The 21979-nt window shown below is 34.8% G+C and overlaps 1 protein-coding gene across 4 annotated transcripts; it reads right to left on the reverse strand.

The window, feature by feature from the left end:
- Positions 1 to 8829: 8829 nt before the first annotated feature.
- Positions 8830 to 21763, reverse strand: LOC132698776 (mucin-2-like). 4 transcript variants are annotated; one of them, XM_060665052.1, is made up of 12 exons: positions 21634 to 21763; positions 18269 to 18730; positions 16841 to 17182; positions 16028 to 16486; positions 14867 to 15325; positions 14626 to 14811; positions 13906 to 14559; positions 11834 to 12322; positions 11562 to 11771; positions 11069 to 11140; positions 10074 to 10170; positions 9610 to 9739 (listed from the first exon to the last, which is right to left on the reverse strand). In XM_060665052.1, coding segments are annotated over exons 1-12 (3501 nt in total). In that variant the 5' UTR covers positions 21704 to 21763; the 3' UTR covers positions 9610 to 9738. The 4 variants fall into 4 exon arrangements, with proteins under 4 accessions (XP_060521021.1, XP_060521012.1, XP_060521027.1 ...); XM_060665038.1 differs by lacking the exon at positions 10074 to 10170 and having other exon boundaries at positions 8830 to 9739; positions 16028 to 16483; XM_060665029.1 differs by lacking the exon at positions 10074 to 10170 and having other exon boundaries at positions 8830 to 9739.
- Positions 21764 to 21979: the final 216 nt, after the last annotated feature.

Consider the following 21979-nt stretch of genomic DNA (forward strand, 5'->3'; position numbering starts at 1 on the left):
GAAGATGCCAAGTGAGATTTTGGCGAAACGTCTGCAGGATTCCAGTCGGATGCAAGATTTGCAGGATTCCAGTCGGATGCAGGATTCCAGTCGGAGTTCAACGAGCGAACGGATGATATCCCGGAATATAGTGTCATCATATATATATATATATATATATATATATATATATATATATATATATATATATATATATATATATATATATATATATATATGATGACACTATATTCCGGGATATCATCCGTTCGCTTGTTGAACTCCGACTGTAATCCTGCAGACGTTTCGCCAAAATCTCACTTGGCATCTTCAATGCTCGTCCTCCGAAAACATTTCGAACACTGTTTTCGGAGCGTGAGCATTGAAGATGCCAAGTGAGATTTTGGCGAAACGTCTGCAGGATTCCAGTCGGAGTTCAACAAGCGAACGGATGATATATATATGTATATATATATATATATATATATATATATATATATATATATATATATATATATATATATATATATATATATATATATATATATATATATATATATATATATATATATATATATATATATATATATATATATATATATATATATATATATATATATATATATATATAAATAGCATAATCGCTGCGAATGCTGTTTTTTGGGTTTACTTTTTATTTTGATTTTTTTGGTATTCGCGATTTTTAGTGGTCTGTAGTTGGTTTCTGTATTTCTATGAAGCCGCTAGTGGTTCGAATTCGTTTTTATTTTGGGACATGGAGTGATATTTCGGGTCCGCCACCACAACGCATAAGGAGTGTTGCAACACCAGTCAAGACTAAGAAAAACCCTGGGTGAGTCAATTGCAGTCACCCGAATATTGTGTAGTTCAACTTCTCTTAATCGTTTTGAGACTGACCAGCCAAAAATACAGTCCACTTCATAACATTCGGTCCCTTGCGACCCGGATTAGCCTATATTAAGAGACAGTTTTTTCTTATTTGATCTTTTTTTGTTTTAGTGGTTAGCGCCCGAAAAGCAGCATCGCTTTTTTCGTTATACTCGCGGTTATCTTCATTTGATTTGCTCGTATTGCTCTGCTTAAATAAAATAAGCAGGTACATTATTTTTTGCTTGTATTTGTGTAAGGTTAATGCCCTCGGTATTTTGTTTTGACTTAGATTTACGTACTGGGTGTTTGTTTTGCAGCGCAAAATTATTTAATTTTTTTGATTTTGATTTAGTACTCGCGTATTACGATAAATGATGAGGATTCTCTTTAGCGCTGACTGAAATAGCGTCTGAAAACCTTCGTCATTCTAATGTTTTATTAATTCTGGTTTACCGCAAACCAGGGTTTATTAGCAATTGTTAATAAGTGATCGACACTGCAATTTTTATTTTTATTTCTTTTTGTTTTTATCTGCAACTTTTTTTGTGGACCCCGCTGTATCCGTGAACATAACATGGAAGAAAACTTTCAATTGTACTGCTACAACTTTTGCCTTAAACTTTTTTTTCTAAATTCTGAAGGAAAATAATTAGGCGGAGTGGACATTTATAATGGACCACCCTATACGTATGGGAATATTCTCTTAACAATTCAGTTCATTTGTAAGAAACTTTAAGTAAGCATTAGGATTGGATTTATTTCGAAAAATAAATACCTTTTAACTTATTACCCATGATATCTGCCCAAATATTGATGGAAAACTTATATTGAAAGTTGGTTGGTCACCTACGTGACATAACTGGAAAGTAAAGATGAATTTTTTTCTTTTGATATTAAGGATTAGATATTAATAATTCAGGAATATTGGTAATATCTACCAGGGGACTTAATTCTGTTGAGCGCTCACTTGCATTCACAATTTTCCATATGCAATGTGAACAGATAAATATCATTAATGTCAATGTGACAACAAAATAACAAACGTATTAATTCTCTTTGAATCACATACTTTCAATTCTGAATTATGAATTAAACTTACTGGTAATTGTCATTTTAATTCATGTTAAAAATAGCCCGTTAATGAGCTATCAAATGAAAATTAACAAATAACAAACTGATCAATTTGGTTTCAAGGCCTATTTTTTAATTCTTGATGAATAAATAAGATGTTTAACAGTGTATTACGTAAATCCACTTTTCTTGAAAACCATCCATCCAAGCGATATCAATTAAGTCGTAACAGAATACAAGATTTCCGATTTTGTAAAAAAAAGGCTTAAAGTTAACCCACAAAAAAGTTATTGCAGTTTTATTCCTTACACACCTCAAATTTTACACCACTGACCCAAAATGTGACAACTATAATTTTAAAATCCTATTCTAAATTCCAACATTACTAAAACGCTGAAATTTAAAAACTCTCTCAATCTGTTTCGGCAATATTAATAAAAACCATTTTGAGGTCCATTGTTTTAGGGCCTGTCGCTCCGTTAGGGGGCGATTCTCGACATATGTTTAAATAGAAAACTAGCGCTTATTTTGGACATAGAATATGCTGTTATCGGTTGGGTCTCTTATTTTAGGACACCCTGAATATCCCATTTACTTCATTTTAAATTAGGGATAAAAATCCCAATTTTATGTTAAATGGCGAAAGATAAAGAAAACGTAAGTACTAAAATTTTGTAGAACTTTATAAATTTCATTAAAAATTATGGGTTTCCCATATCTGTCCCAACTGCTTAGTTAAAATTGAACCCCTTAGTCTAATCCTAGATAAGCTAAGAACGTGAACGAATTTTTTTAGGATTAAAGTGTTTATTGTGGATTTTAATTTTAATACGGAATGCCTGTGCCTTTTCGGATATATGGCAACTGCATAAATTGCTCTAATATTTATCGATATGTGTCTATTGCGTAGAGCTAAAACGAGGAGACAAATCGCAAAGTTGACAAAACAAGTGAGAAATTCGTCTTATAATTGAGTGGAGTTTTAAAATAACCACTGCATATTCAGTGGGCAATCTAATAAAAATTTCATCTGCGTTGCAAACTTCAATTATTACAAGAGTGGGTGCCGTAACACCGTGTTTGATAATAATTGTTCAATTAACCATTAACCATTCATTAAACTGATCGCTTATTTCTCTGCATGTATGGTATAAGACGTTTATTATTTACATTTTCCTGATTGGAGTGTATCATATTTAAGATTGTACATTGTCTCTCATTTAGGAACTAAACTAAACTAAACATTTTGCATAGGTACTTTTAAGTATTATTTATAGTAAGCCTGATTGATATTGACAGCGGATTACGATTGTGAGGTTTATTTTAATCAGTCTGTGTATTAGGCTTGGATACAATCATGTTTGTATTTTTTCGTTATTAAATTTCGTGAGTCGAGAAGCAGCAATAGGCGTTGTTACTGGAAGCTACTTATATAATCAACGTAATGTCGGAAAAGTGTGTTGTTTGTTTCTAAATTTAATAATGTGGAAAATTGTACGTTCTTGGAACCCCCTGTAAAGAGTTACTTGTATAGTATGCGAATCTGTAATAATATATATTTTAACAGCTAACTCGAATCAGCTCAACGAATTACCCTGTATTTTCCAGCAAATACTATGACTATATATGTGACTCTAAAAAATTAAAAACACTTTACGCAAAGTGTGCGTCATACCTAATTCTTCTTTTTATAGTGCCGTGATCGTTTAACGATCGTTTGGTATCAGGCTGGCCACCATGTTGACAATCATTGTTTTATTAACAGCTGCACGAAACAGTTCGATCGAGGAATTTCCATACCATTGTCTTAGATTTTTCAACCATGATGTTCTTCTCCTTCCAGGGCCTCTCTTGCTATTCACTTTTCCCTCCATGATGAGGTGCAGTATGGCATACTTCTCAGGGTGACGCATAATATGTCCAAAGTATTCTAGCTTACGCTGCTTTATGGTTAAAATTATCTCTGGATGTTTGTTCATTCGCTCTAGTACTACTGCGTTATTCACTCTATCCACCCAGCTGATCTTGAGTAGACGACGGTACATCCACATTTCGAACGCCTCTAGACGCTTGATGGTCGCGTCAGTGAGTGTCCATGACTCCATCCCATAAAGGAGAACCGGAAGTACGTAACATTTAACCATTTTCATTCGCAGTTTCAATGTTAGATTATGGTTACAGAGAACTTTTTTCATTTTTACGAATGCTGCTCTTGCTTTTTCTATTCTAATTTTAATTTCATTAGATGGGTCCCATTTATCGTTGACGTTACTGCCCAAGTACGTCAACCTCCCAACTCGATCCAGAGGTGCACCTTCCACATATATGCCATCATCCTTATATGAGGCATGTTTACTAATGATCATATATTTAGTTTTATTAACATTTAGTTTAAGTCCGTACTGAGCATCTGATTCATCATCAATTCCAGATCTTCGTTGGTATTTGCAATGATTAAAGTGTCATCGGCGTATCTGATGTTATTAACAGTTTTATCATTTATGATCACTCCTGGCATATCGTCGCTCATGGCCTCGTCAAAAATTTCTTCAGAATACAGGTTGAACAACAAAGGCGACAGAATGCATCCTTGACGCACCCCCCTCTTGATCTTCATATCCTCGCTGAGATGCGGTCCAATTCTTACTACTGCTTTTTGATTCCAATACAATTTTTAGATTAATTAGAAATTTTATTCCTTGAAGGCAGCAGCACAAGCCGCTGTATTGGACTCGAAAAATGTAGTTATACTAGTCATACTAGTTTTTAAGAGAGATCAGGGAAGTTTAACGGAGTTCACGATTCCATAGTTGAAATATTGACATCCAGCGAAGGTTCAATCTTTCAAATTGAGTCCACTGTCTTGAAGACTTTTGACGAACCTGTTTAATCGGCAAAAACGGTTTACCACGATTTAGTTTCAAAGAACGCGGCAACTCGAAACTTAAATCAAACTCAGTCATATTCTCAGACTCCGGGTTCGTTTAGTCCTTTTCATTCCAAATACAATACTAAGCATCAAAATAAACATTCTTTCTCTTCGAAATCCAACTCAGCATATTACTTAATTTCCAGCGAGGCAAGCGCCTGCCCGCTTTGCTCGGCCAAGCACCTTCTGCTAGAATGTCCAGCATTCATGAAAAAAAAAACACCTCAAATCCCATCTGTCATCGAAATGTCAGTCGAAATCCTAATGGAGTATTTGCCAAGCTAAGCACAATTCAATGTTGCACTATGTAAAGGCTAGACCTACAAACGGTAGTCAGAACAGTCAAATTCCAAGTAATTTGAATTATGTCAGCAATTCGGTTCCAACCGTTGGTTTTGTCGGTGCGTCTCGTTCGTTATTTTCAAAAAATATTGGTCGAACTGTATTTTTATCTACTGCTTTAGTAGAGGTAGAGCGTAGGCATTGGAGCTTTCATGCCCTTAGAGCTATACTAGTTGGTGGAAGCCAGGGCCACTGCAAGATGGCCTAATATTATGCGTGTTAAGTTCGTGCATAGAGATCGCTCCATTCACGGCCTCGAAGATTTATCTATAAGAGCCACTCGCACAATAACTCGCTTAGTTCTATCGTCTATTCAAGACATACATTTCATAGAGGTGGATTTTGTGGTGGTTGATATGATTTCGTCTGCTATATCTGGAACATACATTTGTAAAGAAGCTGTACCTCCATCTCGGAATATTAATATAGCTGATCCTCAGTTCACTATACCTGCAGCAATTGACATTTTACCAGGTGCGGATGTTTTTCTGAGAATTATCCTTCCCGGTATCTTCTTTGTAAACTATTAGAGCCATTATGTCAATCTTCAACTCCGTTCTGTGGGTTCATCAACACTTGAATTAGCCAAGGGCAAAAAATTAAACTTTTCCGAAGCTTGTAAGGTCCTGGGGACTAACATTTATATCGATAAAGTTTGCACTGGTGCTTCCCCTTTAGAAGGTGCTCTACACTTGGAATTGGAACTGATTGAGGTCCTTAAAAGAGGGGGGTGGGGGTTCACATTTTTTCACATTTCACATTCACATTCACATTTTTTTAGAATACATTCCTGTGGAGCTTTGTCATCAGAAGGCCTTATATTTCAGTAGCGAGCAGACGGGTATCAAAATCTCAGGGTTAAGATGAAATCCTGTCGCAGATATATTTATATACAACGTCGAAATCGAGGACAGGGCTTGCTCTCAAAGAGTGATCCTATCGGAATTAGCAAGAATCGTCGACCCATTTTAGCTACGGTAGGTTTTCTCTTAAAATATACAATCCTACATATTTGGTTCCTTAAATTGATTGGGATGAAGAACCACCACGAGATGTTTAAGTTTTTTGATCGAAATTCAAAGCTGAACTTACTGCTCTATCAGGATTAAAAATTCTTAAAATTGTCGATTTTGCGTTCAGTTCGAGGTATGATTTGATGGGAAATTGTGATAGCTTTTATTTATATAAGACATCTAACTTCGGATAGGATATACAAATTTTCTTTGGTTTGCGCTAAAGAAAATTTCTCTGTCGACATTGGAATTGCCGAATTTGCTCAACTTAGTCTGGGAAATGCTTTCTCCAAAGATTGAGTGTCAAAATATTTATGCCTAGATTGACTCTTCTGTTGCACTTTCGCACACTCATACCTTGAAGATATTTCTGAGCAACATTTGTGAGTTCTATTCAAAGAAAACTGGCTCCTGACAGGTGGTTTCCTGTTCGGTCTATAGATAACCTTGCCGATGAAGCTTCGGTACCTTTAGAACTTGTTCCTTCTTTGGTGGAATGGGCCTTCGTAGCTTCTATATTCAAAACAGTGACCTTTTACTCTTATCGGTAAGCCTTTCCCTGAGGAACTTGCGGACGATACAACTGCGAACCAGAATGTCTTAGTTCCGTTGCTTAAGAAAATCCAAGGAACCGTGGCCTGCTTGGGATTTCTGCACAAGCACAGACTTGAATGTCCTAGATCATGGCATTTCCTTGTCAAATCGGAAATTTGTAACTTCATGATGATTTTAATTAAGTACTGTCAGCAACATCACTTTAGTAATGCAATCACATGTCACGTCTCCTTAAATCTTTGAGCAGGTTAATTCCGTTTCTGGTAGATGAGAGTTTGATTAGAGTGGGAGGAAGACTAGTTAATTCGACACTTTCCTTTAGAGAGAAGTACCCTATACTTCTACGTAGAAATAACCGTCTCACTTCACTAGTAATAGAATTAACTCATTGACAATATGGCCACCCAGGTTTGCAGACATTACAATATTTGATTCGACAAAATTTCTGGTTATTTAGATCCAAGAGAAGCTATTCGGTCGGTAATCTCTTGATGTTCCATTTCAGCCTTTGGTGGGAAATTTATCCGTTTTTCGGATTAGCCAGCTGAAACCGTTTTCATGCGTGGAAATTGATTTTGGTGGTCCATTTTACATAACCTCAGGTAAACTTCTTCAAAGGCTTACCTCTTCATCTTTGTTTGTTTTGCTAGCAAGGCAGTTTACCTGGAGCTTGTCTCTGATTTAACCACTGAGACATTCTTATCTTGTTTGCAAAGATCTCTCGCAAGGCGAGGTCGAAGTTCTAAAATCTTCAGTGACTGTGGCACTAATTTCGTTAAAAAGACGCCAAACATCATCTGGTAAGACTTGTCGATAACCAGAAGCTCACTTTTGAAGAGCTTGCTACTGTCTTCACCCAGATTGAAGCACTTCCTAAATCTGCCCCTCTGCTCGCTTAGCTCGGATCCAAATGATCCATCTGTTTTGTCACCCGAAGATTTTCTGACTTTGGAACCACTGACCGTATTGCCTGATTTCGATGTGACGCATCTTAATATGCAACGTTTATCCAGATACCAACTTCTGATTCCTCTGCACCAAGAATTCTGGAAGAGATGGCATCGGCAATATTTGCACACGTTGATGCAAATAAATATGTGCTCAGAAAATTATAGCAGTTCTGTCTTAGCAGGTACTGTTGTAGTACTTGTGGATAATTTGAAACCGTGACGAATTACTAAGGTTTTCAAACCCAAATGTGGAGATTAAATAAACTTGTACTAGGTACTAAGGTTTTCAAACCCAAATGTGGAGATTAAATAAACTTGTACTGGGTACTAAGGTTTTCAAACCCAAATGTGGAGATTAAATAAAATTGTACTAGGTACTGTATGGCGAGCACACAGAGGTCAGAAATCTCTGTGTCAAGGCAGCTCTAGGGCGAGTACAAAGGTTGGGCTGCATAATGGTGACAGGCTGTTTGCAAATTATGCCAACTGCTTCGATGGAGGCACCAAAAGCTTCCATTTGTCTCATGTGGAAACCAAGATGCCCTCGATAGGATTGCTTATGCTTCTATACAGAGCGAGGATTTCTGCAAAGGACGAGTCGGGACGTGGGAGCAATACCGTATCTCGGGCCGAAGGTTTCCGTAAGTGCTGAATAAATGGCTCCGCAGGCAGTTCGCTCTGCACTGAAAGAGTGTACCAGGACTGAGGTAGTCAATGATTCTAATTGCTGAACCCTCTACGCCTCAAGATTTACACTGGGCTCTTAGCCTCCGTTGCGCGACTACGAACACTTATAGAAATTCTAATAGGATACTGCTGTCTAAGAAGGCACTTTCATATTATGAGTTATGAGTCATGAGAAAAGAGTTATTGCATTTGCAAATATTTATCCCAGATTAACGGAACAGCCTACATATTTGAAAAATTGTAATAAAACTATAAAATTATATTAAAACTTTTATATTTCACTTTTTTTCTATCGTTCGCAACCACTAACTAGAATTGGATCAAGTTGTTGCCGAATATTGAGAAAAAAAAGGCACCTTTATTAAACTGAAAAAAAAATTAACGAAATGGCTTTAGAAAATGTGGTGTGATGTATTCTACCGGATAACGTCCGCTACACATTTTGAAAGGAAATTTTGCTTACTCTTACTCAAATTTAAAAACTCCTCAACAATATACGAAAGACAATAATTTATTTTGGCAATAAATATAAATTCAACAGTTTATAAAGGATATAGTCTTAAAAAACTGCGAAATTGCAAGTTATAAAATAAAAACTATGAGTACGAAGGACGTTTTATTTACTAACTAGTCCGTAATAACAATACCAATCGTTTAATTAGCCACTGTACATCCTGCCTCCTCTGGCCTTATGCAATTGTATATTGTAGGACTGAAGTGTAATCCTGCGGGGCACGGCATCACATCTGATTTACCGTGGTCGCATGCAATGTATAATCCGCAATCAGTGGGATGAGGGCTCAAGAAAAAGTCGGTCGGTTTCCCTTTGCAGACGTAACTCACATCAGATGGATCAGATGGTTCAGTGGTTGTTGGATTCTCGGTTGGCGGAGCGATTGATTCCGTTACGGACGGTGTTGGTTGTGGAGTTGTACTGGGTGATGTTGGTTTGTTGGTTGTCAATTCCGTGGTTGTCGTTGTTGATGGTTTTTGAGTTGTCGGAGCGATTGATTCTGTTACGGTCGGTGCAGGTTGGGGAGTTGTGCCTGGTGATGTTGGTTGGTTGGTTGTGGATTCTCTGGTTGTGGTTGTCGATGGTTTTGGAGTTGTCGGAGCGATTGATTCTGTTACGGACGATGTGGCTTGTGGAGTTGTGCTTGGTGATGGTGGTTCGTTGGTTGGTGATTCTCTGGTGGTTGTTGCTGATGGTTTCAGCGTTGACGAAGCGATCGACTCCGTTAGGGATGATGTTGGTTGATTGGTCGGTTCCTCTTTGGTTGTCGTTGTTGGTTTTAATGTCGTTTGTGATTGAGTGCTTGTTTCTATGAAAGAACGAACATTAATTAAAAAGAATATTCAATAGTTGGTTGCATGAAATTGTAGGCATTTATTAATATTTTACACAGAAAAGCTTAAATGAAGAAAAATTTTAGTGCAAAAAAATATGAAAGTATGTTAGGCCGTGTTTGTCTTCGTAACTTTTGTGCTTCCACGAAATTATATTTATTTATTGTGGCACTATAGTTAATAATATCTTTGCTAACAATGTAGACTCTCCCAATAGAAAAGCGATAAGTAAGCAAGAAATAAATCAATAAAAAATAGCTCAAAAGCTTTGTACAGCGTGGAAGCTAAAATTAAAACAAAATAGCCTACTAGTTTGACGGAAATTTCTTCAGAATCCAACGGGCTACGCTGTTCCATTTAATTAATACCTGATTCAACCCCTCCAGATTATAGGGAGGCAACAATTCTGTAAACAGTTTACGAAAAAATATTAGTGTCGCAAGTAGAAGATTCCATTTAAAAGTGGAAGTGGTTGTTTTCAAGTGGAAGAGTTTATGTTACAGCATTCGATCAAAAATTTAAAAAGTAAGCTAGCTTACTAATTGTGCTGTAAGAAAAGAATAACTAATCGAAAGTAATTTGCTACAAAAAGTGATGTATGGCATAAATTTGTATCAATATTTGACAACCGTAGAATTTCTCTCAAAATTTTTGGATTTTTAAAGTTGTCAAATTAACTGGCTATTTTAAAATTAACTTTTAATACTTGAAGGTATAAATTGGCTTACACCAAATTAAGTAAAATTGAACCATCATTAACTGACATGGAATTATTACAAAATAGTTACTTCTTGCGTTGAGGAGGTGACTTAGACACTAAGAGAGGGGCTAGATTATGTATCAGAAACTCCGACTCCTATGACTGTTTAGAGTTTCTATGTTATTACTATTTATTGCAAATTAGTGTGGTTAGTGTGTTAGTAAGGAAAGAAATACAAAAAAAAAATTATCCATTCAGATATCGTTTATACCCAATATAATCGAAATGAAAGAAAGTCATGCAGTTTTACTTTATTAATTTTGCGATTAAGCTGTTACCTTTGTACCCTTATCAAGCACTAGCGAGTGCAAACAAGTTTAAATTTAAAACGAATTTGAAAAACTTAAAATTTACGTCTAAAAGTGAACACAACAACAATAAAATTCTGAGTGCACGACTGTTCTTTTAATATATTTTATTATTCCCCTGATGATAAATACTTAACGAAAACATCCGTTCTAATACTCATAAATGGTATGGATAATCCCTTAAGCTTATATGTTATAATGTTAGTTCATCATTGTCTGATGTTAGTGTAACCCACCTTTGAAAATTGTTGAAGTGAATATTGGAGACACTTCCGGGTTTATTACAGATGTACTCACACTTGTAAAGCCTGGATATTTTAAAATGTTAGTTAGTCTGGAGACCAGTGAGCCTATAGGTGGTTGATTATGATGAAATGTGGCAATAATTCACCATTTTTTATATTTATTGAAATATTGTCTATTATTATGATTTTTATATTACCTCCATATGTTAAATGCAAGTTAATTGTACATTTTCTTTTGCTATGGACATCGCTATGGCTACCCAAAAAATGCAACCCAATAGATACTCAGCTCGCTACTCGCCCCACCTTTTTGTGATAAAAGGCATTTAAACTGAGTTACATATATACACTTAAACTCAAACTAACCAAAACTATAACATTTATTTAATTTGGAATTAGAAATAAATAGATTTCAGGTTTGCAGTCAGTTTACAATATTAAAATTCCCTTTTTATTTTGTTTTTCCGGTGAAATCAATATTTACCAGAGCCTGAGGCGTCGGTGGTTGAGCTCGGGACTTGTCCGACACACCCGGCGTTCTCAGGCCAATCGCAAACATTCAGAACCGCATTAAAATGTAGATCACCCGGACAATCGAATAAATATGGCACCCCGTTTGAACACTGACAAAATTTGGTACAGTCCTCGTGTGGAATATAAACGGGATACTCGCCGTCAATGGCTGGACAAGCCACTAAGAAAGAGAACATTATTGAAATTTGACAAGCCGAATGTTTTCCAAACTCTGCTTATTACCTTTATTGCAGGTATTGTTCGAACCAGAATCTGTACTTTGCTGGACATCATCAGTTACATTGGGGACACTAGACGTAACAATATTCGAAGTTGTCTCTTCAGCAGTCGTAGTGGTCGTCTGATTTTCAACACCCTCAGTTGTAGTGTTATCTTGTATACTCGATTGGATATCTGCCGGGGTAGTTAAGTCAGCTTGTTCGTTATTCGATTGGGCATCAGCAGTGCTAGTTGTATCAGCTGATTCAGTGGTGTCTTCCTGTGTGCTAGATTGAACATTACCACCAGTAGTTGTAATATACGGTACGGTAGTTCGTTCGCCGGAGGCACATCCCGCATCCTGTGGCCTATCGCATACGTTAAGAACTGGATTGAAATGCAAGCCCGTAGAGCAATTATGCAAATAAGGTATGCCGTTCGAACATTGCCAAAATTTGGAGCAATCTTCATGTGGAATATACGTAGGGTACTCGCCGTCAACTGGAGGACATTCTAAAATAAGTTTTTCTTGTAGTCAGGAGTTATAATTAATTCATATTATCATTACAGAATCGTAATATTATATTATAAGAATCTGATGAATCTAGAGCAATAGTTAGAAAAGTAGGTTGCTAATTTATTAGGGCATAATTGGGTATGTTAAAGTATGTAGTATAAAAGAAGTATTTTATAAACAACGAATGAAAAGTATGTGTATAAATGAATACTAGACACTGATTTAAAAAGTCCCCGCTAAACTGAAAACCCGAGATTTCTGTATTTGAAGGTTTATTTTGTATCGCTGCGGTATTGCAAATGTTTTAAGTATTATTTTCTATATTTAGGGTGATAAACCAGACACTGGATTTTCGGAAAATTTCTAACTAGACACTTTCTTCATATTTTTATTAACAGTGAATGTATTAGAAGTGAAAAAAAGCGTATTTACGATATTTTTATCAAACCTTAGAATATTTTTTTGTTATTCGTGTATTGATTTGATTTCTTTAAAATGCGCCTGTCTAGTGACGAAAATGAAAACCTACAGACTTCATAAAATTATAAAAATTTTATATCTATTTTTCCTAGGTATTTTTTGGTGATTTCGTCTTGGAATTATTTATAATCATTTTAACTGGTATATTGAAATATGCTAATTTTGGACAACCACGGATTCAAATTAATTGAAAGCAGTCTTTACGACGAGATTTAGCTTCAAATTATCAAAAAACAATACATTTAATTAACACCGGAAAAATATTATCTTGAAAGATATCAAAAATCGCTGAAATTTATTTTTTACTGAAAACGGACCACAATTTTTAATCATCAATTTCGATTATCGAGTTTATATTAAGTGGTTCACATGAATACTTTAACAAAATATTGAATACTTTTCATTCATGTATGGTTTGGTGCCTATTATGAAAAATGGCGGAGATATCTGGTATTTTTTGTTTAAATAGAATACTGTCAATAATTAATGCCAATGAAATACATCACAGACAGATTTTCCAAGTCTAAGAAATAGTTAATATTATAATTTTTATATTATTATTTAATTTTATAATTTTAAATCAAATACTCAAGAAAGTATATATTCTGAGAAGTGTCGACAAAATTATTTATTTTAAGAACCAAATCTATAATAAAATCCAAAAGAATATATTTTTTTACTTTTTACAAAACTTGACAACAATTGTCAAAATGATCGAAATTTGAAAAACGTTCCGCTCCTGTCAAGTCAGACTCGTAACCTCAATAAAGTTTTTCTACTCCTTTCTATAAAATACCTAATTATACACCTTTCTAGCGTGCGGGAAGTATCACTTTACCATGTGAGTTTATTTTTTCCACGGATCCGAGTCACTTCGAACATTTTCGCGAGGGAGCAATCGAAAGTTTTTGGAGATATTACGTGTGACTTGAATTTTGACATTTGTCTATTTTGACGGTCACTCGTTTATTAAGCACTCGCCCCGCTGCGCTAAACTCGTGACTAAAATGCCGTTTACCGCACTTGTAATGATCGAATAGTTGATTAGTCTTATCATGTTAAAAAATGTTAATATTTTGATTATAGTCTCCTCTGTTACCTGGTGTTTCCGACGGATTGTTTGTAGCAGTGTTAACGTCATTTTCAGTCGTTATTAGTTCAGTCGTTGATTTCTTTTGCGTATTGACTTCAACATCAGCGTCTGTATTAGTCAATTCATTATCATTTTCAGTAGTAATCGATGATTCCGTTGTATTCACAGATTCATTTTCTATTGTAGTCTGATCTTCTGTGGTGCTTTCTAGATCAGCATCTGTTGTAGTCAACTCATCATCTTCTTGAGTGGTAATCGATGATTCCGTGGTTGTATTCGCACCTTCACTTTCTGTTGTAGTCTGATCTTCTGTGGTGGTTTCTACATCAGCATCTGTTGTAGTAAAGTCATTATTTTCTTGAGTGCTAATCGGTGATTCCGTGGTTGTATTCGTAGTTTCAACTTCGGTTTGATTTTCTGTGGCAGACTCAGTTGTCACTTCACCTTCACCCGACTCGTCATTCCCTGCTGGAGTGGATTCTATATGTCCACCAGTACAGCCCGCATTTTCAGGCCAATCGCAGACGTTGAGAGTCGGATTAAAGTGCAACTCGTCAGGACAGTTATGTAAATATGCTTCTCCATTGGAGCATTGCCAAAATTTCGAACAGTCTTCATGTGGAATGTAAGTGGGATAGTCTCCGTCAACAGCGGGACACTCTGTATAACAAATTACACTCGTTTAATAGTTTGCCAACATTCTACAATGCATTTAATGAGTGTTACCTGGTTCGTTTGGAATAGAAGGTTCTGTGGTAAGTTCTATGTTGGTAGTTTCTTCCGACACATCAGATTCAGATTCGGCATCCGTTGTAAATAAATCATTTTCCGTTGTTGAATAAGGGAGTTCTGTTGTAGTACTGATGTCTTCGACATCTGTTGTAGTTTGTTCTTCTTCTGTGGTGGACTTTTCTGTTAGTACAAATATTTGATAATTATTTTCTTGAAATAAATTGATTTACTGCACCTGTGCTTTCTGAGGAGTTTATGTCCTCTGTAGTCTGGGCGTCATTTGTAGTTGTTTCATCATCTACTTCATTCGTTTGTGAAGGTAGCAGTTCAGTAGTAACTGCTTCTTCGGTAGTGGATTCAATATTCCAGATTTCTGTAGTAGTTAAATCATTTACGTTGGGGGAAGTAGAATAGTCGGTAGTAAGAATTTCGGTGGTGGACTCGCCTCCGACGCTGGTCGTTGTAACAGCCTCCGTTACTTTCGTTTGACTTGAAGTCGTAGCATTTGTGTTTGCTTCACCACTTACGCACCCTGCGTCTTGAGGCCAGTCGCATACATTTAGAGTCGGATTAAAGTGAAGATCATCTGTACAATTTTGTAGGTAAGGTTTCCCGTTCGAACATTGCCAAAACTTGGTACAGTCTTCATGCGGAATATAAACGGGATATTCGCCGTCTACAGGGGGACATTCAACTGGAATTGAAGTATATAGGATTATATGGCATTTGAAGTATACACTGTAGAAAAAGTATAGAATCGATTTCTTTTTGTATTAATGAAAAACTATTATTAATTAAAATTAATGCAAAAGTTAATTTCAACTTTTTCTGATTTTTGTAATTTGTGGTGTATTCCAATTTTAAAGATAGATGGAAAATTAACTTTTGCTATTTTGATATCACTAAAAAAAAAATGGTGCAGTGAAATGAAAATGAAATTATCAAAACCTGTTCTAGAATATAGTTTCGGATGGTTAATATAATATGATTTGTTGCTAGAAGCAAACTTAGTTAAGAATGAATTTTATTTTCGAGTATTTCAGGCAAATATTTGTAGAATTTATAGAAGTTTTACACATTTTTTAAAATTAAAAATATAGATAATATAGATTTAATATTTCCCCGTTTCCTGTTAAGTTACGTTGAGTAATGCTAAATTATTAACTCAAACAAACCGGAAAGTAATACAATAATTATCAATGCAAAATAACATAAAAATTGTTTTCCAATTCTAAAGTATTCTGTAGTATTTGCGACGTAGAGACCACTAGCAAAAATAAGAAAATTATAGCTATATATCAAACAACTTAGTTTATATATGTCTTAAAATGTTTACCAAAAAACAAATTTTAAACGATAATAATAAACAATTTCAATGCGTGTATTTAATACAAACCCGCATTGGCTGTGGTAGACGAAGATGAACTTTCTGAAGCAACATCTGTGGTAGACCCATCACCTGAAGTAGTAGAGTTAATTATTTGACTTGTTGTTTCTACTCCAGCTTCAGTGGTTGTTTCTTCATCCGACAGAGTTGTGTCTTGGTTGACCGACTTAGTTGTAGCTTGGTCATTTGTGGTTAACTCTTCAATGGTATGGGTAGTCTCAAAATTTGTTTTTGTTGTCTGCTCGGCCTCAGTTGGTTCGTTCTTGGGAGGAGATGTAGTCGTGTAGACATTTTGTTCAGAGCATCCAGCGTCTTCTGGCCGATCACATACGTTGAGTGTAGGATTAAAATGTAAATCGTCTGGACATGCGTGCAAATATGGCTTGCCGTTAGAACACTGCCAAAACTTTGAGCAATCTTCATCGGGAATGTACGTCGGGTATTCACCATCTACTGGAGGGCACTCTACTACACGATTTAGGAGCTTGGTAAAATAATTTTTCCAAATATGTTATTATTGTTCCCAAGAAGCAAATATCATTTTGGTCTTAATATATTCCTTATATTTTGACTGTATGAGTTTATGTATTAGATACATACGATTCGGTTTAAATATTTTTATTATTTTAAAGTTATTTACGAAAGTTGTTAATATTAGTCTCCTTCTAATTTTTTTCGTTTCAATTTTGTAATAATAACAAAACTTATTATGGTTTTCCGCGAACATTTTTTGTTTGAAACTGCAGCAAGAAGGAATTATTTCAATTTTTTTTTTCATTTTAAGATAATTGCATCCTGGGTTTTGTTAGATTATAAACTGACCGGCTTCTGCGCTACTAGACCCTGGCTTTATTGTTGAAGAAGGTATGACTGAACTATCATCTTGGGTAGAATTTATTTCCACTCCAGAATTACTTGTAGTTGTTGAAGGGTTGGTTTCATTCTGCTGTCTTGTTGTTTCTTGTGGTTGAGTTGTTACGTTTTCGTTATTTCCAAGGCAACCCGCATCTTGAGGATGGTCGCAGACATTTAGAGTTGGGTTGAAGTGTAATTCATCTGGACAAGGGTGCAGGTACGGTTTTCCATTAGAACATTGCCAAAACTTCGTACAATCTTCATCAGGAATATATACCGGATATTCGCCGTCAATCGGAGGGCAAACCACTGAAAAGGATGTTCTGAAATAACTTGTTAGAAATTGATATAATGCTAGTCATGACTAACTGCGAAAATATAAGCAGTTTACTGTAAATATTTCCAAAAAATATTTAATTGGCTGGGTTGAAATTCAATATTTGTTTTTTTTATATTTATTCTGTTTTTTTAAACGTTAAGCAGCATTTGGATTTTTCTGAGAACAAAGAGGGTCAGCATCAAACTTTCAACTTAATAAAAGTGCTAAACTCGTCAAATGGATTAAACCAGACTTATGAAAAATTTACTGCATAATAACAATAACGTAACTTAGAAAAGTATACTAGATCTTGTATTGTTTGTAATATTCATCCATGAGATAACTCAATCAAAAAATAATAAACTACGCAGATGAAATTTTTGAAATCGTGACTGCATAAGCCTCTAAATGAAAATAATTAAATGGGTCCTCGAAAATAAGCTAATCCTTAACTCAGATAATCCAAATACTGAATTTGTTTGAAGCAAAACAATCTGATCTGAACGAGTTGTACATATAATTGGATATCTGAAGTGTTAGCTATTAATAAATAAGTGATTTTAATTAAAACTAGTTAAAAATACATAAAACTATATTTTTTCCATTTTCAGTCCAGTATGAAATATGGGGTGGTCTTTAATATATGCATCGCCTGCACAACGAAGAGACTGGAATATAGTTTAAAAGGGAAACTAGGACAAAAAAAAATTAACAAACATAAATTTTTATGCTACGTTTAAAGCTGCCCACTTAATATGATGTTAAAAATAAATATTAGTAATTTCAACTTTTTCTTGAGTGCTATTGAGAGTATCGTTCTTATTTTAGAATTTAGCAATTTAAGAAAATCAAACAAAGTAACATGGAATATACATTCTCCACAAACTTCAGAACATAAAATAGAAAGGAGAAAGTATAATAAAAATTGGTACTTTATAGAGGTCGCATACCTTTCAGGTACTAAAACTAAGACTAGTTTGGAAGAATATGTATAAAAAATTTGAGAGTTTCAGCCAAGCTATGTCGGTTTGTCGTTTATTTTGGATGCCACAGTTGAACTTTCCAATTTTGCTTACCTGATCCTTCATCGGAATTTGTTGGACTAGGAGTCGTTGTGGATGCGGGAATAGTAGACGTCGTAATAATTGAAGTTGTTGTGGACTTTGTAGTGGTGGTAGGTGGTAAAGTTGATGTTATTGTTGACTTGGGGGTAGTTGTCGTAGATGTCGTCGTTGTTGTCGGTTTTGGAGTAGTTGTGGTGGACGTCGTCGTAACTTCCGTCGTTGTTGTGGGAGCAGATGTCGTCGTTGTAGTAATTTTAGTTGTTGTACTCGTAGGAGTTGTTGTCGATGGAGCCCATCCTTTACCCGTGCAACCTGCACTCGCTGGCCAATCACACACATTTAAAACTGGATTGAAATGTAGATCGCCAGAGCAATTTTTACTGTAAGCCACTCCGTTTGAACATTGCCAAAATTTTGTGCAATCGGCGTCAGGAAAATAAATGGAATCTGGCCCATCAACTTGTGGACAAGGGGCTGCAATAAAAATTTAAAAGTATTGTTAAAATCTATCGTTTCAATAAAATCGCTCATTGGTGTCATTGTAAATCATCAACATCATAGAAAAAGAGTTTTCATACCAAAAAAAAAAATGGTTTGAGTGAGTAACAAAAATAAAATCAATAAACGACGATGATTGATTAACGTATTGTGGAGTTATTCCGTGGTCATCAAGTAGCGCAGAGGAATGGTTGATTTTGTGACTATTTATCCAGGAATCATTATGCTGTTGTGGCTCTGTTATCAGTGCTTATTTTTAAGCTTTTAATGGTGGATTAAGTAGATTACCGATTTGGTGCGTAGTGCTTGTTATCAATAAACAAATTTACGTGCGTACCTTTATTTGCGAAATTTTATGTAACACCGTTTCCTATGAGGTGGTACGGCTTAGATGGAACGAAATCTATGTATTGTTGTTTTATGTATTTGCAAAGAAACTATTTTACACGAAAAAAAGATCACAATGAACAGCAATGAATAGTGTAGACATTTTATTATAAAACAAAAACAAAACTTACATAAATAACCTTTATGAAATACTATAAGTCGACATACACTATTCACACATATACCATTTCGCATTTCAGAACTACATTCCGAATCACTCCAATATTTAAAGCAAATAAAAGGGGCCTTTTTCTATTATTTGTTAATTTGTTAATATGTTATCTAACATATTGTGAATCCCTTTATATAACAGTATGCTTTGTCTCAAAGGATATCTTCTTTTGATGGCAATTATCTAGATAACCTGCCGACGGCAATAAAATACCGACCAGCCAGTATTATAGGACATATTATATATATATTAAATATTATATTATGTACATTATGTACATTATGTACAGAGTCGTCATGTTATTTTGCGAATGTAAGAATGTTTTCTGCTGTATTTTATAACTCTGAACAGGTAACTATTAATATTATGTTAACACTTCCAAAAACTGCTATTTCAAAATAAATATCATTTGGTAACAAATATTCTGGAATTTCAGTTTTTGTACATGACTATGGTGCTTTACGTAGCAGGCCTGTGATAGTATAGTAGTGTGTGTATAACAGTGGCAATGTTTTCCGGAATATTTTTTTGGTTTGACAGTTGTTACTGGAATCAGCATCCTTTGGATATTGTGTCATGTGTATCCTTTCATGTAGGTAAATTATACATCTGATTTCGGTTCTTTACTTTTTAATTTTCGAAAGGTAATTAAATGTCCAAGTGCGCACTCTGTGCGATTCCATTACCACTAGATTTTTGTCTATTTTTGGTATGTATATCAAATTTTACAAATAACTGTTTGGACATTGGCACGGCTAATAATTGTATTGAAGGTGAGATTGAAAATCACTAGTTTCATTATATAATTCCCTGTTTATCGAAAATATTGGAGTTGTTGTAAGTAGGCAGGTTTATTTTAAAGCAACATAACTAAAAAAATAATTATATACTCTTAAGAAGCACGGTAAATCGCCTTTTTCATCAATCCCACATATATTAGCCGACACGTGGTCAACACCTACCTGACTTGTCTTATCCCTCACTTATGAATACATTATTGCTAAATGTATTTACCTTATATTAATAGCATAGCTCGTAATGGCTTTTTGGGGGAGGGTCCGTCAAAAGTCAAGACGATACACTTTGAGACACACTTTCTCTGTCCTGCATAAAGTTGGAAGGAGTTCATTGGGAACTTTTGAAGAAGGAATTTGCTGTGGTCGATATTCCCCTTCTCATTTTAGATGTGCAAACTTTAATAAACTTTTCCGTACCCTATCAAGACCAAAGAAGTGAACCATATTCGAGTTTACAAATTTAATGGAATTAATTTCCGCTTATTTTTGCTTTTACTAATATTTTTATTTATACTTTTTATATTTATATTTATAATATATATTTTACTAATATTTTACTAATATGGTCAACGAATGCAAATTCCGACACGCCTATACTTTACTTTACAATACTTTGCTTTTCTGATTGTAAGTTATGTCTTTACATTTCGGTAAATTAAGTTGTAATAAGCTGGCAAAGATTGAGAATGATTTCCTAGTCAATAGGTGAATTTTATGATTACATAGTTTTACTCACGTTACTCTGTTAGAATAACTTATTTGGACGTCAAAATAATTACTTTTTTTTTCAACAGACTGCGTATTTAAAAGATTTTCAACAAATTTTATCAAATTATATAAGGCTTCATTAGTATCTTAGTACACCGATTTAGTGAATACAACCACTGTTCCGACCCACCAGGCCAGGTACGACGGATCAGAAACGAGGCGTATAGAAAATTAGACTTTTTAGAATAAATAGAACCAGGAATACTGCTTTGATTAGAAATCAAAAAAATAGTTTCATCCAAACATGCGTCAAGGAATTAGTAAGAAAACGTAAAAAAGTTTGAATGAATTGGTGGGTAATGAAATGAAATAAAATGATTTTGAATAGTTTCGGTTAGCTTTGGTTAGTTCTTCGGAGTGCTAAGGAGTAGCCTGATGCTCCCAGTGATTATCTGCCAATTAACTGATTTTGAGATCCGCAAATGTACGAGATATGGGGTTATTTATGCATGACCTTATTTGAAGAGGTATATTTAGATATATGACCGTTCGTAATTATAAGTTCCGCTGAGTTTCGAAAGACGTTCTAATTAATATATTTTGCAATAAAATGGAGACAATTTTAATATTATTTTAGGGTTAAGCAAGGCATGTGCCATTTTACTATCATAAAACACAGGAATTAAAAATGGTCTTCGTGCAGAATTTGTATGTTTTTTGTTGTTATTGTTATTTGTCATTTATGACGTAGTTTATACGACCAGCTAGTATAATCTACATTAGTTACAAACTGAACTGAAAAATAATCTACCTACGTTGGTCTGCATTACTGTATCCAGAACTCACTACACTAAGAAAAACTATAAAGGCTAACCAAAAGACCATGTCAAAGAATGCCAGATTCCGTTCGGAACCTTTTCATTCAATAAATGATCGACGAATTAATGAAAACTTTTCAACAAATCTCGAAACAAGCTGTATTTAAAGGATAATAAATTGGCAGTTAATCCCCGCATATTTTTCGAAAAAATATCTGATAACAAAAAATTACGATAGGCAAAGAATGATATCATTAATTATTATAAACTTAATCCAACCCCGACATTACTATCACAGGTAAATAACATATTTTCGTATTGAAATGAAATAATATTATCAGAA

The sequence above is a fragment of the Cylas formicarius genome, unplaced genomic scaffold (genome assembly GCF_029955315.1).
Source record: "Cylas formicarius isolate icCylForm1 unplaced genomic scaffold, icCylForm1.1 PGA_scaffold_10__41_contigs__length_53128322, whole genome shotgun sequence".
Lineage (NCBI taxonomy): Eukaryota > Metazoa > Arthropoda > Insecta > Coleoptera > Brentidae > Cylas > Cylas formicarius.